The 15,002-nt window shown below is 42.1% G+C and overlaps 1 protein-coding gene across 6 annotated transcripts in view; it reads right to left on the bottom strand.

Annotated features, from left to right (window-relative positions):
• Nucleotides 1–15,002, bottom strand: part of ercc2 (excision repair cross-complementation group 2) — a 58,562-nt gene that overhangs the window by 27,483 nt on the left and 16,077 nt on the right. For all 6 annotated transcript variants that reach the window (XR_007246583.1, XR_009443038.1, XR_007246582.2 and 3 more), the window contains exons 4-13: nucleotides 12,846–12,908; nucleotides 11,520–11,633; nucleotides 10,339–10,455; nucleotides 8,621–8,737; nucleotides 7,426–7,549; nucleotides 6,894–6,990; nucleotides 5,696–5,829; nucleotides 5,105–5,273; nucleotides 3,887–4,005; nucleotides 1,225–1,294 (exon numbers count right to left, since the gene is read on the bottom strand). Coding sequence is in view for 3 of the 6 variants with exons in the window: in XM_048522214.1 (XP_048378171.1) it covers nucleotides 1,225–1,294; nucleotides 3,887–4,005; nucleotides 5,105–5,273; nucleotides 5,696–5,829; nucleotides 6,894–6,990; nucleotides 7,426–7,549; nucleotides 8,621–8,737; nucleotides 10,339–10,455; nucleotides 11,520–11,633; nucleotides 12,846–12,908 (1,124 nt within the window). In the remaining 3 variants the exon portion in view is untranslated. The remainder of the gene's footprint in view (nucleotides 1–1,224; nucleotides 1,295–3,886; nucleotides 4,006–5,104; nucleotides 5,274–5,695; nucleotides 5,830–6,893; nucleotides 6,991–7,425; nucleotides 7,550–8,620; nucleotides 8,738–10,338; nucleotides 10,456–11,519; nucleotides 11,634–12,845; nucleotides 12,909–15,002) is intronic.

Below are 15,002 nucleotides of genomic sequence, written 5' to 3'. Positions count from 1 at the left end.
TAAACATATACCCATCAAGATGGCTTTTCAATGCTGGAATTGTGCCCAACTCCACCACTTCCTCTGACAGTTCATTCTATGCATGCATTTATTGAAGTTCTATAGGAGAAGTAAAAAGTAAAAAGATCAGTTCCACTACAATAGCAGTGTTGTGAACAATCTGACCAGGCCCTTATTTTTCAATGTCAACTGTCATCTAGACCGTGATGAGCTGACTCTACACATGCAGGAAGATAATTTCGCAAGTGGAAATTAAACCCTGTCTGCTCTATATTACTACTTTTCACACCAGCCTGCACATTTATTGTCAAAGCCATTCAGGGAATATGTGAAGAAATGATCAATGCTGAATCTTGTCTGGTGTCCCTGGCGGGCAGCGTAAGGTCTGATGTCCTGCTACTGGCCTATACCTTCAACACTGCTGTTCAAGCAAGCTCTACAGCACCTCAATAAAACAGAAAATACAGAACTGAATTCAAGATCAGTAAGTTTTGTAAACTTTAGACTCCAGGTTAGACACAGAAAAGAAAAAGGAAGAAAGCAAGCTAAAGGTCAATCTGCATCAGTAAGTACAACCATGATGGATGAAACACATCTGGCTACAAGTCTTGTTAGACAGATTATATTAATTAGTTGAGTTATGTGATTAAATAAATGAGATTCAGTTTGATTTGATAAAACATTGCCAACACCAGACATCCCATATGGCTGCAGTAAATGTCAGATTACAAATAGACCTAATCAGACATTGTGTCTTTAATTCCTGCACACTTGGTCAGACACAAACCCTCAGAATGGTTGTAAAACATTTAAAAACCAAGGTCAGACAGTGACATCATTCAAAAGTTACTTGTGGCGGAAACTGAATTCTAGTCCTATTGACTATTGCCAAATAAAAGAGTACTTGGTTATAAATAGAAGGAAATTTCAGTCCCTAATGATTGGAAGGGTCTTCATGAGGTAAGTATCTCTCAGTATCAGTTGAACAGCCCTTAAATTGAGGGAGACCAATACTGAGCCCATTTTAGCAGTAAATTAGCAATCTGATTTGGGGACAAAATAAAGAGCTATTACCGTAGGAGGGCAGAGCACATCTTTGCCCTGCATCCTGTGCCATACTAGATTGGAGAGCTGGTAAAATGAAAACTAAACCCTCAAGGTAATCCAAAATATAACAAAAACCTTCTCAGTTGACCGAAGTAATTTACGCAGATTTCAGTTTACCTGAAGTGGAGTATTGGATTAATAATTGTTGGAGTCTTGTCATCAAAAGGTTCCATGATGATGGTGAAACCTTGGGTAGCAAACACAAGCACCATGAAACATTTTAGTCAAACAGCAAATTTCCCAGGTGAAGGGCTGCGCAATAACACAGGATTCGGACCTTATCACGGTTTACTGACATCGTTCACTACATTAGGAACCACAAACATATGAAACAAGAGCAAAACAAATTGAACCATTCCCTCTTGATCCCTGACTTGAAGTGAGCTGAGTAACAGATACCATGTGAGGGTATCAGTCTGCAAAAGCTTCCTGCTGACAGTTCTGTCTGCCTCACTCAAAGAACAAAGCAAATTACAGCGCAGGAACAGGCCCTTCGGCCCTCCAAGCCTCCGCCGATCCAGTTCCTCTGTCTAAACCTGTCCCCTACTTTCCAAGGATCTGTATTCTTCTGCTCCCTGCCCATTCGTGTATCTGTCTAGATACATCTTAAATGACACTATCACGCTCGCCTCTACCACCTCCGCTGGCAACACATTACAGGCACCCACGACCCTGTGCATACCGAACTTTCCACACATATCTCCCTTAAACTTTCCTCCTCTCACTTTGAACTCATGACCCCTAGTAATTGAGTCTCCCACTCTGGAAAAAAGCTTCTTGCTATCCACCCTGTCTATACCTCTCAGATCAGGTCTCCCCCTCAACCTCCATCTTTCTAATGTAAAGATAATCCTATTCTCCTCTACCTCTCTTCATAGCTAGCACCCTCCATACCAGGCAACATCCTGGTGAACCTCCTCTGCACCCTCTCCAAAGCATCCATATCCTTTTGGTAATATGGCGACCAGAACTGTATGCAGTATTCCAAATGTGGTCAAACCAAAGTCCTACACAACTATAACATGACCGGCCAATTCTTGTACTCAATACCCCGCCTAATGAACGAAAGCATGCTGTATGCCTTCTTGACCACTATCGACCTGCATTCACACCTTCAGGGTACAATGGCCCTGAACACCCAGATCTCTCTGTGCATCAATTTTCCCGAGGACTTTTCCAAATACCATCTGGTTTGCCTTTGAACTGGATCTTCCAAAATGCATCGCCTCACACTTGCCTGGGCTGAACTCCATCTGCCATTTCTCCGCCCAACTCTCCAATCTATCTATATTTTGCGGCATTCTCCGACAATCCCCTTCACTATCTATTACTTCACCAATCTCAGTGTCATCTGCAAACTTGCTAATCAGACCATCTATATCTTCCTCCAGATCATTTATGATCATTACTTATCAGCAGACAACTGGAGCAGAGAATCTCTGGAATGACACAGGTAAATCACCTCACTCCCACAGTAAGAACTACACCCACATGAACCATCTCAGATTCTCCTTGAGCATCTTCTATAAGCAATTCTCTAAGAAAGACTGACAGGAAATCTCTTCTCAGGGCAAGCTGCAGAGATCCTGAAGGGTCAGTATCCAAATATCTGGTAAGTGTTCACAGAACCTTACAGCCATTAAAAGCACAACAGGTCGTCATTCGGCTCATCAAATCTATGCCAGATCTCTCATATATTAATCTAACCTTTTTTTGAGGTATAATTCCCAATTATTGATGTCTGCTCCTGATAGAATCACTTCTTTGATTTCCTTCCCTCCTCACCTGAAGATGTTTGAAATGGCTAGAAACAGACACATGGCTACCGCTGATTTTATTATTTTACTTGACTGCTCAGTTTCCATTAAGATTTAACAGGAATGAAACATCAGCATGGTGTTTGAACCCATTTCCCAGAAATCTAGAGTGTATTCGAATCATTCAGCAAATCAGGGGGCCTCAGTGAATAGATGGAAGTAAACTTTCAAGAAGTCACTGACTGAAATATTAACCCCATCTTTACCACTCCCCGGAAGGATTCTGTCCAACTAAATGCTTCAGCATTTGCCTCAGACTGAGACATGTGCATTAGCAGTTTTTGTTTGCCTAAATTGGAGGCCACACACACTTCCTGTAAGAAAATACTCTACTTCTTCCAACTCTGGGCACTTGGACTCAGTATGTTGAGGGTCAAGGCCTCCAGACTCCCTAAATAAGCACAAATTTCATTATTTAACTGTGTTCAGATTGCTGGCAGAGCATCGCAAGTTTCTTGGTCTGCAGCCAGGCCAAATGTCTGCCATTTCGAAAACTTGGTTATGAGACTACATGGACACCAAAGAAGCACAACAGAGCTCATCTACAATCAAGACGGTCTGGAATCTAATGTTATTACCTGATCTGGGAGTCAGACAACTGAAGATTCACTCAGCTTTACTCACCAAAGGTACTGAAACAGCCTTATCCCAACTGCATCCTTTCAATCCATCATGTGTGCTTGTTGATAACATTGCAAACATCAACAGTCTACTTGACCATGTCATGGAGAAGAGAAATCATCCGTATCTGGCCCCATCCTACACAATTATTTTCCAGCTGATATCCTGCCAGCATCCAAGATCAGGAGCTGTCCATTGTTCAGGGGCACTGAGGTTAACTACAATTCCTTCTTTTATTCATTAATTTAGCACAAATCAGGAGTTCAAAGCCTTGTGATGCCTTTGAAGTATGAACCCAATGATAAAGCACTAAGTAAAATATCCAATACAAGAATCACTACCTTTGGCGTAAGTGCTGACCAACGTAGCGAAGTTCGAGACAAGTATAATAGGTGAAAAGTTGCTGAGATCAGCAATTTCCAGTGTCTGCAGCAAAGACCGCAACCTCTCTGAGCAGAACCTAGAGTGTGTGAGAGAGAGAGAGAGACAGAGACAGACACAGAGACACACACACATAGGTCATGGATAATATCATCTCTCTGACTGCATCCAAAACTAAGTTGCAAGTGCCATTATGTCAAACAAATATTAAAGGAATCACAATCACAAACCAGTTCACTAGACAGTGAAAGGGAACTCTGGTTGATTTGCCATTTCCAAACATAGGTAACGGTGGTATAAAAGGACCAATAACCGAGAACACCGGGCTATAGTTCTAAGGGTATCAGAATCCCATCATGGTACATGGTGAGATTTGAATTCAATAAACAATCTGGAATAATAAAAGCTAAAGATGACCGTGTAACTACCATTGATTGCTGTTAAAACCCTGCTGAATCACTAATGTCCTTTAGGGAAGGAATCTGCCATTCCTTACCTGGTCTGGTCCTAGATACAGCTACCAACCCACAGTAATGTGGTTGACTCTGCATGGCAATTAGGGATGGACAATAAATGGCCGGCCTTGCCAGTGAGACTGATCCTCTGAATTAAGAGAAGCAAGTTTCTAGGTTCTGTCCTCAATATTTCCAGATTTAGTAGACTGTAACTGAGGAGAGGAGGCTGAGGTTGGTACTGGTTTCCCATCCCAGTTGGGAAGTTATCAGCTTCTGATCCCTATTCACCATGAATCCAGGCCGAACACTTGGTTTACGGCCTTACAATGATCCAATAACCTGCATACACAATATTTGAAGCTAACACCAGTAAAAGAGATGAGTTCTCAGCGTTTTAGCTAAACCTAAAGACATTTAGAGACAGAAACCTACTGTCTTTGTCTGGTTTGTGATTACAGTCCCCACCATCATTGCTGATGCTTAAGTAGCTTCTCAAGAGGCTTTCCCAAGTCACTTGTATCAAAAATCTCAGGGCAACTTGAACTGAGCAGTAATGTCAACCTTGGAAGTGATGCCCTCAGGTTGACAACAAATCATTAATATCTAGGTTCACCTGAAGAAGGGGCACTTGGCTAAGGTGCCAATGGCCATGGACCAGTGTTCCTCAGCACCATCAGGAGCAAAGGAGAAACAAAGAAAAACTGATTAGTCCAGGATTCATACCTGAGAGGTTTGCGTTCAATGCAGACTTTATCAAAGACATCTTTCAAGAAAGAGGGCGGGTTCTCAGCTACCACATGGTGTACTCGGAGGCGGGACTTCAGATATTCCACAAATCGCTTCATAAACCCAACAAAATGTTCAGCTGTACGAATATTACCAGGAACAGACTCTGGATTCATAAGAAAATAAATTTGATTAATGCTCAGCTCCATTCTTCTGAATCCAGGTGAGGAGGTAGGATTCGACAAGGATGAACGACAGAGTAAAGGGACCATGAAACATGCAACTCGTTATGTGATGTGGGCAGACAGAATGGAAAGGGAATTCAAGTCTGAATCAAGAGGCCCTAAAAGAGCTGACATTGAAGCAAGTGGGGTGCAATGTCAACGGGTAAAATATTGTTACATTTGCGAGGTGCCCAGGAGCTAACTTTTGGAAAAACGGGAAGGATATTGGACATGGATTGGTGAAATAATTTATGAATTACAATCAGGGTGCAGTACTCTGCAGGCTACCATAGTCTATAGAACAGTTTAAGTAAAAGTGTGTACAAGTTTATGAACATTTTGCAATTTCTTTCATTTACAGTACCTTGTAGAATTTCATCTGGCAGTACAGGATTGGCTAAATAGACATCTGTTTCTCTGGCAATGTGAGCTTCTTTAAGTCCCTCCACCAACTGTCTGTATTCTTCTTTCAGTTTGGCAGCATCTGTTTCCTTTATACTGGAGAGAAAAACCATTGTTTGGCGAAACGATTAACATCCATTGAGTGAACATTTAATGTGTGAGAAAACATGTCTCATTTTGAGCATTTCTAAACTCATATGCTGAGAAATCCACGTGAGTAAGTTTCCTAATCAAAATGGAAACTTTCCCTGAGGGTCACAGTAATTATCTGAATTGACGAAAACCACCAATTTTTAGATATCAGTAATCACTCCATCAGCAAGCATTGCATAGAATTGTTGAAATGTACAGATCACAAACAGGCCTTTCAGTCCAAATGATCCATGTTAGTGGTTACAGACCACTTGAGCCTTCTCATACTCTCCTTATTTAAGCTAACCTTGAAGGTTCTTGTAGTGCAGAGGTACTGCCCCTGCCTGTGAACCAAGAGGACCAGGCTCAAGTCCCACCTGCTCTAGGATGGTGTCATAACATATGCAAATAGATTAATTATAAATATCTAATTAAGCTCATCTTCTGTTGTTTTCTTCCTCACATCTATCCATTTTAGCCTTAAATGTATCCACGCCATTCACACCAAAAATTAAAATTTAGAAATGAGTTACAAATTCTTACTGTTCTCGGAGTGCAGAAAAACTGTCTTGGCATCTGCCTAAATGTAAGTCGCTGCATTCTGTCCCTGTCCTGGTGAGTATCTTGCTACTGCTCAGAGTTTCCTCCACGTCATCGAGATACTGCTGTTCTTCATCAGTCTAACAGTCATCAGCAGCCTAGTGGAAGAGTAATATTTTCCTAGTCCATCTAAGTCCTAGGTCTGGCAGTAATTGTGTGATGGGAAAGAGAATTAATGTTTCAGGTTGATGAACTTTCAGATGATGAAAGGCTATTAACCTTATGTACTCAACTATTTTCTCTCTCTACAGAAGCCGCCAAACTAACCAAATATCTTCAGCGTTTCCTGATATTATTTCAGATTTCCAGCATCCCCATTCTTTGGTTTTATTGCTCTTATGTCTGGTGGTTTAATCTATTCTCAGCCAAGTCACAGCTGCACAATGAGCCAGAAAGAAAACGATCGAAATGCTGACTGAAGGACTTACTGTTGGATGGTCTTTTGTAATGTTTCAATGTTGTTCTGACATTGGTCTAACATGCGTCGGGTAATGTTCACACTCATTGAGTCAATGCATACATTGTCTGCAAAGCATTTATACAAACGATATGTTAAAAAGTTTTGTTTCAAATATACGAGCATGTTTTTAGAAAGAACATAACAATCCAAAAGCTGTAGAACTCAGCAATCAATTGACTAGACTTATAGTTTTGAGACGGAATCCTGATCAGTTCAAACAGAACAGCTTCCATGTTTGGCTGCTGCAATAGCATTTTATCTTTGCAAAATAAACCTAAGACACACTCACTCCAGATCCAGAGAATAAAATTTTAACCATTTCACTCAGGCACCTATAGGATGACCAGGGCGATTAATAAGGACCAGTTTTGAACTTACAGGTTATGAGCATATGGTTTGCTAAGGTGTTCTACACCTGACCAAAACTGTTTACAAATCAAAAAGAAAAAGGATCACAAATACATAAAACACATATTGTGAATTTCAGCATAATAATGTACCAATATTGTGAGCCTCATCAAATACCACCACAGATTTCCGTGACAGCTCCTTGGAGACCAGGTCTGCAATCTTGGGGTCCAGTAGGTAGTGATAACTGTACACAATGATGTTTGCATGCAGAATCTGACAGAAATATCACAAAGACGATGCACTGTTAGATTAGAAGCAATCAAATAACACACGATCTTCAAACATTTCACCACCATCCTGAAGACACCCACATCTGGTTTGAACTGACAACAGGGAACTGCTCGATCTCTGGAGCTTTAACTGAGACACCTCTGGAAATAGTTAATCCTAGTGGCCTACCATTGCACTGTCCTGTTCAATCCTGATGTTGTTCTGATCCAAATTCCCCAAACCCAGTGACACTGTCACTGGCATAAACAGAGGCAGGTGTATGCATACCCATAGTTATTTATCCACACGCACAATCACACTTCCATACAGATCGTGGGGGGGGCATTAGACAACAATCACAAGAGCATTGGGAGATATTTTCCCCAAGTCTTTAGCCGAGCCTGCAAATGACTGCATCACCCAATCGTTGTCTCAGCAAAGAAGACAATTACAGCACAGGAACAGGCCCTTCGGCCCTCCAAGCCTGCGCCGATTCAGATTCTCTATCTAAAACTATCACCTATTTTCCGAAGATCTGTATCCTTCTGCTCCCTGTCCATTCATGCATCTGTCTAGATACATCTTAACTGACGCTGTGCCCACCTCTACGACCTCTGCTGACAACACATTCCAGGCACCCACCACCCTCTGTGTAAAGAACTTTCCACACATATCTACGTTAAACTTTTCCCCAGACTCAGGGAAGGTTGGAGCTGAAGCACATTATTTCAGGTAGTCTAGTTTAGATCCTGCCTCTGGAGTGGGAATGTGGGGATTTTGAGGACGATCAGGACCAGGACTTGTTCTGGCAAAGAATGACTGGACTCAAAATGTTAATTCTGATTTTCTATCAACAGATATTACCAGACCTGCTGAGTTTTGCTAACACTCTCTAAGCTATGATACTTTCCAGAGAAGAAATCCATCAATGCACCATGAAGCTTGTTCAGTAAACCAAGTGATAGGTCAAGGGTGCAGTGCAGAGTCAATGCTTTAGCTTGACAAGAATTGGATACTGAAATGCTTGAGGAAAAGAACTGTCACCTGCCAAAGGGAAAGGCAAAATTCACTTACAGAGTATCTGGCCAAGAAATATGGACACCATCCCTTCTGCTTTCCATAAATTTTCAAGTCATCCAGGTTATAAATTCCAGAAGTTAGCGGAACTTGTTTCCCATGGAGATCAAACTCCTATCAGAGAAAATGCACGCACATGCATACTACAGAATCAATCAGTCAGTGAGAAAGCTAATACAGTGACTGATGTTAACAAACTGGAAGTATCATCAGTCAAATAAAAAAACACATAACACTGAAGCTTGAGTTTAAAAAGATGTAAACTGCAGTTTGTAGACAGAAGATATGATCGAAGGAGGGAAGAAGGGAGAGAGAGACATAGGACGGCCAGAGATGGGGACAAATTGGAAGGAATACGAAGGGCTTTCATGGCAGCAACTTCTAGCCTATGACTTCTATCACCTAGAAAAGCAATGGTAATAGACGCACAGGAAAAAAAAATCACCACCTGCAAGTTCCCTTGCAAACTACACACCATCTTGATTTGTGCTCCTTCAATGTTGCCGAAATCCAGGAACTCCCTCCCAAAGAGCCATCACTTTCTCAACAGCTTTTAGTCTCAGCCAGCGCTGAACAAAATAAGACAGAAGGACACAAAGGACAGTGGAGGGAGGAAAAGATAAGAATGTGAGGAGAGGGCGAGGAGATGAGTATGTGAGGAGAGGGAGGGGAACTTTCTTCAATTTTGACACGGGAGCTGTTACAAACTCAGCTGATGGCAATTTTGAACAAGCCAGATCCTACAGTGAAACCTGGCTTGATAGATCATACATTATAATCTTACAACTTGGTTACCTAATAGTCGATCACTATAAATATTCATAGAAGGCTGCCAATGTACTTTTAACAAAAGAACAAAAGTTTATTACGCACAAGGAGAAAAGTGAGGACAATTTGATAAAATGTTATTATAAATAACAAAAGAAAGATTCAATCTTTTTCACTGCAATATGCTTTATGGAACTGAATCCAGTGAAGTATAACTCTTGACTTCATTTTTTAAAATTTCTTACTCAACTGTTGAGATCACAAGCATTTCTTTTTGGTGGCTTTCTCCGCAGATTCACCAGATGTGATTCACTGTGTCTCCCCAAGATATTCAGGCACAGGCTAACTCAAAGAATTTCTCACTGAACTCTAAGAAAAGAAAATTCAGGGCTTATTCTAATTATTTTGACTCCTTTGAGGCTGCTGAACAGCAGGTCTTTTGGCATGAATTTTTCCTTCTGGACTGAACTTGCTTTGGGCTTTTTCTCTGGGTTGAAAAATTCAATCTAGTAAACACATTAGCAACAATCAACCAGGCAGCTTGCCTAGTTCTTTATCTTAAGTCACATGGTTTCTTAGAAATGCAGTTTTGATCCAATGTTTCTGACCCTTCCAACAAAGTCACCTTGGCAGAACTAAAACCCTAAACCCCATTTACCTCTATGTATGAATTCAAGTTGAAAATAACATTGTTATGAACTTTCATCATATGAAAAAAAATATTTTTCAAGCGAATGTGGGGAACAGGAAGAGGATGTAGTAAGGATGTAGAAATTGAGCATGGAATAAACTCTCCCAGAAGTAAAGGCACAGTGTGCTCCAAAAATGCTACACTAAGCAAACCAAGCTTGCAACAGTATGAAGAGAACAAGTGTAAAGAACATGATCGTTCAGTTACTAGGCATGGATTTTAATTGAGTTTACAAATCTTAGCTGCTATTATGCACCTCATAGAACTGGCAGATGGGCACAGTGGGATTGCTGGAGTGCTGCAATCTGATGTGTGATGCAGTCAGGCTGCGACATTTGCCATCAACCTCCTTTCCAAACCTCTGAGAACTGACCTGAGAACAGAAAGATAAAAATCAAACTACAGAAGAACTGCATTATTTATTTTATAAAGTAGAGAAAAGTTGCAACTCTACAGTAAATTTCCTCAGAATATTTCACCCAACTAGTTTCAAACTGCAGGCACTATTGTGAAGCTTCTTCACAGCTCTGAAAATTATTGATTACTCACTTGAAAGCCACAACTGATATTACGTCCATCTCTGGCGGCAGAGAATCTAACCATCGTCTCTGACATTCAATGGCATTACCACTACTGAATCTCTCATTATCAATATCCTAGGATATACCAATAACGGAAATGGGCCAACCATATAAATAAATAATGTAGCTACAAAAGTGACTAGTAATCCTGCAGTGAAAAATTCACTTTCTGTCTCCCTAAAGCTGGTCCAACATCTACAAGGCGCATGTCGGAAAAATGACTGAATACTGCCCACTTGCCTGGTTGACTGCAGTTCCAACTACACTCAAGAAGATTGACACAATCTAGGACAAAGCGGTCCAGCTGAATTGTGACTCATCTGAATTGTGACTCATCCACCACTTTGAATATTTGCCCCTTTATGACCAACACACAGTACCAAATGTGCATAACATCTGTAAGATGCACTCCAGTATCTCACATGGCTTCATTGGCAGCACGGTCTGACAGCGCAGCAGTCCCTCAGCACTGGCCCTATGACAGTTTGATTGTCAGTCTTAATTCTGTGCAGAAATCCCAAAATTGGGATCGAAATCACAATCTCTCAGCTTTTAACAAGAGGTAGGAATTGGAGTTTTAGAGTTAGGTTTTTACTCACTGGGATTTGCACTTCTAGTAAAGGAGCTTATTCCCTTTCAGGCTTCAGTCAGCAGGACCAGCAAGGCAGATATTCAATGGGTTACAGCAATGGAAAGGGCACCCTAGTCTTTGATGTGCTTCAGTTTCATTGGCCCCATCCTATCACCTTGTGGAGACTGACCTACACAGTTCAGAGCATGAAAATGATGGGAATCCAAAGCGCACGTAAACATCTGCTTCTTCAGCAGTCAGACAGCATTGTGCAGAAAAACTAACCTCTGGGTGGATGCAGAGATTCTTCCTGGAGCTCAGAGCCAGAGCCAAGAACTGGACCTTCTCGCCAGACTGTTTCTCGTAATAACTGAGCAGCTTCCGAAGCTCCTCAATGACCTGAGAAGATCAGGGTGGAGGCAGCAGTTAAGACAAACAGGATGGGAGGGAAGGGGAAAAGGGAGTGGTGGGGACAGAAACAGACAGCACGAGAGAGTGAGTGCGCCAGAGCGAGAGAGAGTGAGTGCGCCAGAGCAAGTGCGAGAGAGAGGAAGAATACAGAAAGTAAGAAAGAGAGTTATTTAAAAAAAAACACAGGTCTGCAATGTACAGAAAGTTTGCCATAAATATCATCAGTTTTAAATGAACACAGCAAACTGCAGCACTTGTAAATGAAGGTGTTAGATTTTGGCATCAGAGACTGCCAACAGATCATTCAATGCATATCCCTGGCAAGTGTCAACATAATGTTTCTTCATCCCTGCCACAACCCAAGATCAAGAGGGCTGCATTTTAACTTTCGCAGCTACACCCTCACTGTCACTGACTCCTTCATTCAGCGATGAGGTCACATAAGTCCTGTATTTGTGTTGGCATGCAGGACTTTAATTCACAGAAGAATTTCAACAATCGATATTCTCAATAACTATCAATCCCCTGTTCAACTTAAATAAAAACACTACCATATTTACATTGACACAAGACAAGAACCATCAGCAATACAAGGCTTTTTTCTCCCCCAATAACTGGCTCACGCTTCATAAGAAGCTCATTGATTTGCAAGAGATTTATTACCTGTGACGTGAAACTTTTCTAGTCCCAGTTAGCGAGGCATTACTTAGCTGACAGACCTTCTCCCTCACCTCACTCTCCTATTCATTTTGCCCCTCTCCCCTTTCTAGCTGCAACTTCTTGCCTCACTCAGTAAACCATCTTCCGCCCCCTGCAAATTTTCCAGTTCCACTTAGGAAAGCGATAACGTTTCACATCAGTGCTCCTTCTCCTCCCTGAAAACTGTGGCTCATCTTCTCTGTACGTTGGCACTTTTGGGACATTTCTGTACCCCCTCCCCAGCTGCCATATATTTTGAGCAAAGATCCTGGGTGTGTCCAAGATCATCAAAATTTATATGTTAGAAATAGAATTAACTTCACAAATACAATGAAAATAATACTGCTGTTAACTGTGAGAGGAACTAAGCTTGGCCTCAGTGTCTCTAGGACAGAGAAAAGCAAGTGGGAAGGATGAGGAAGCCCTTTCACTGAAACTGTGACTGATTTGCAGTGTATACAGTGATTGATAAAAAAGAAGGATTTTACAAATTGCTCCTACCTTCTCTATCTCAGGAACTGTTCGGGAGCAGTAGATCAGCTTAGTCACTTCTGTTGGATACATCTAAAAGGAAAGAGGAAGGCAGTAATGTGAGAATGTATACAGGGCCTCTCTCACACAAAGACAATGGATATGGATAGATACAGAGAGAATATTACTGAATTGAACTGAATCCCAACCACACAGCACAGGCACAACAATTTCTACTAATATGCAGACAGCAGCCTGTACTGAAGGAACTTCAGCCAGAGCAAATCACCCAGTCAGCTGAACAGAGAAGGACCATGGGTGATACCTTAGGGTGAGCTTCAATAGTGTGAAAGGGTTAAACTGCTTTCCAAGAACTGGTGGCACTGGCACGTTTCAGTATCAATGTACAGAGCACATTCTTTCAAACCGTCCATGCCCTTTACCCATACCACTCCCACATTCTGTCCACCCACTCCCACAACTTGGTTTGTGTCCACGTTTGGCTCCATTCGCACTCAGCCATAGGACAACTACAGCACATGTTAGTTATGCATTTAGTATGTTACTATACAGAAGCTCAGCGAGGTCAAAGATGCCTCTCGATCACTAAATATTTTGTTCTTACGAACAGAATAAAGATGCCAATGAAACTGCATTTGGTACGTTCAGACATTCAGGTGGCTAATGTGGTGCTATTATTTAAGAAAGGTGGTAAGGAAAAGCCAGTGAACTACAGACAGGTCATCCTGATGTCGGTGGCAGTTAGGTTTTTGGAGGGGAACCTGAAGGGCAAGATTTACATGCACTTGGAAACGCAAAGAATAATTAGGGACAGTCAACATAGCTTTGTACCGAGGAAATCATGTATCACTAACTTGATTGAGTTTTTTGAAGGGGTGACAAAGAAGACTGAAGAAGGCAGAGCAGAAGATGTTGTCTATATGGACTTCAGCAAGGCATTCAACAAGATTCCACGTGGTACACTGATTAGCAATGTTAGATCATATAGAATTCAGAGCTAGCCAACTGGCTTGAAGGTGGTTGTACAGGATTGTTTGTCAGATGGAGGCCCGTGACCAGTGGTGGGTTGCAAGGATTGGTGCAGGTCCACTGCTTTCCATCATTTATATAAATCATTTGGATGTGAATATAGAGGTTAGAGAGCTTGGAGATGACACCATAATTGGTGAAGTAGTGAAGGTTAACTAAGAGTACAACAGGGCCTTCATCAGATGGGCCAATGGGCCAAGGAATGGCAGATGGAGTTTAATTTAGATGAATATGGGGGGTTATATTTTGGTAAGGCAAACCAGGCTGGACTTATACAGTTGAAAGCCCAAAGAAGTGCAAATGCTGTAAATCAGGAACTAAAAAGCAGTTGCTGGAATTGCTCAGCAGGTCTGGCAGCATCTGTGAAGGGAGAAAATCAGAGTTAACGTTTTGGGCCCGGTGTTCGTCCCTCAGAACAGATTTAAAAGGCATCTGGATGGGTACGTAAATAGGAAGGATTTAGAGGAATATGGGCCAAATGTTGGCAAATGGGACTAGGTCAGTTTAGGATAACTGGTCAGTGAAGACAGGTTGAACAAAAGGGTCTGTGGATGTGAGTTTGCTAGCTGAGCTGGAAGGCTCGTTTTCAGACGTTTCGTCACTTTTTTATTTATTTGAAAAAATATACTTTATTCATAGAATGTACAAAAAATAAAACATTTATACACCTACCCAGTCATGCAAGCCACTCCGGGTTACCCGGGGGTACGTACACCAACTAAAGGAAAAAAAAAACAAAACAGAGAAAAAAAACAAAGCAAAGAAACCGCCCCGGCAGTCGTCACCCCGCACAGTCCCACTTGGCTCCCTGACCAGTTGGGGAAGGCGCCAGCTGGGCCCAGTTACCAGATAGGATTCTTTTCCCTTTTCTGGACGAGGGGGCTCATACGGTGGTCTTTCCCCACCATGCCTTGGCGGCGGCTGCCCCAAGCTTTAGCGCGTCCCTCAGCCCGTAGCCCTGGACCTTGGAGTGCGCCAGTCTGCAACACTCGGTCGGGGTCAGGTCTTTCAGCTGGCAGACCAGCAAGTTGCGGGCAGACCAAAGAGCGTCTTTCACCGCATTGATGGTCCTCCAGGCGCAGTTGATGTTGGTCTCCGTGTGCGTCCCCGGAAACAGCCCGTAGAGCACGGAGTCCC

This window comes from Stegostoma tigrinum, chromosome 39 (genome assembly GCF_030684315.1).
Source record: "Stegostoma tigrinum isolate sSteTig4 chromosome 39, sSteTig4.hap1, whole genome shotgun sequence".
Taxonomy (NCBI): domain Eukaryota; kingdom Metazoa; phylum Chordata; class Chondrichthyes; order Orectolobiformes; family Stegostomatidae; genus Stegostoma; species Stegostoma tigrinum.
This window is presented reverse-complemented; position numbering and strand designations above follow the sequence as displayed.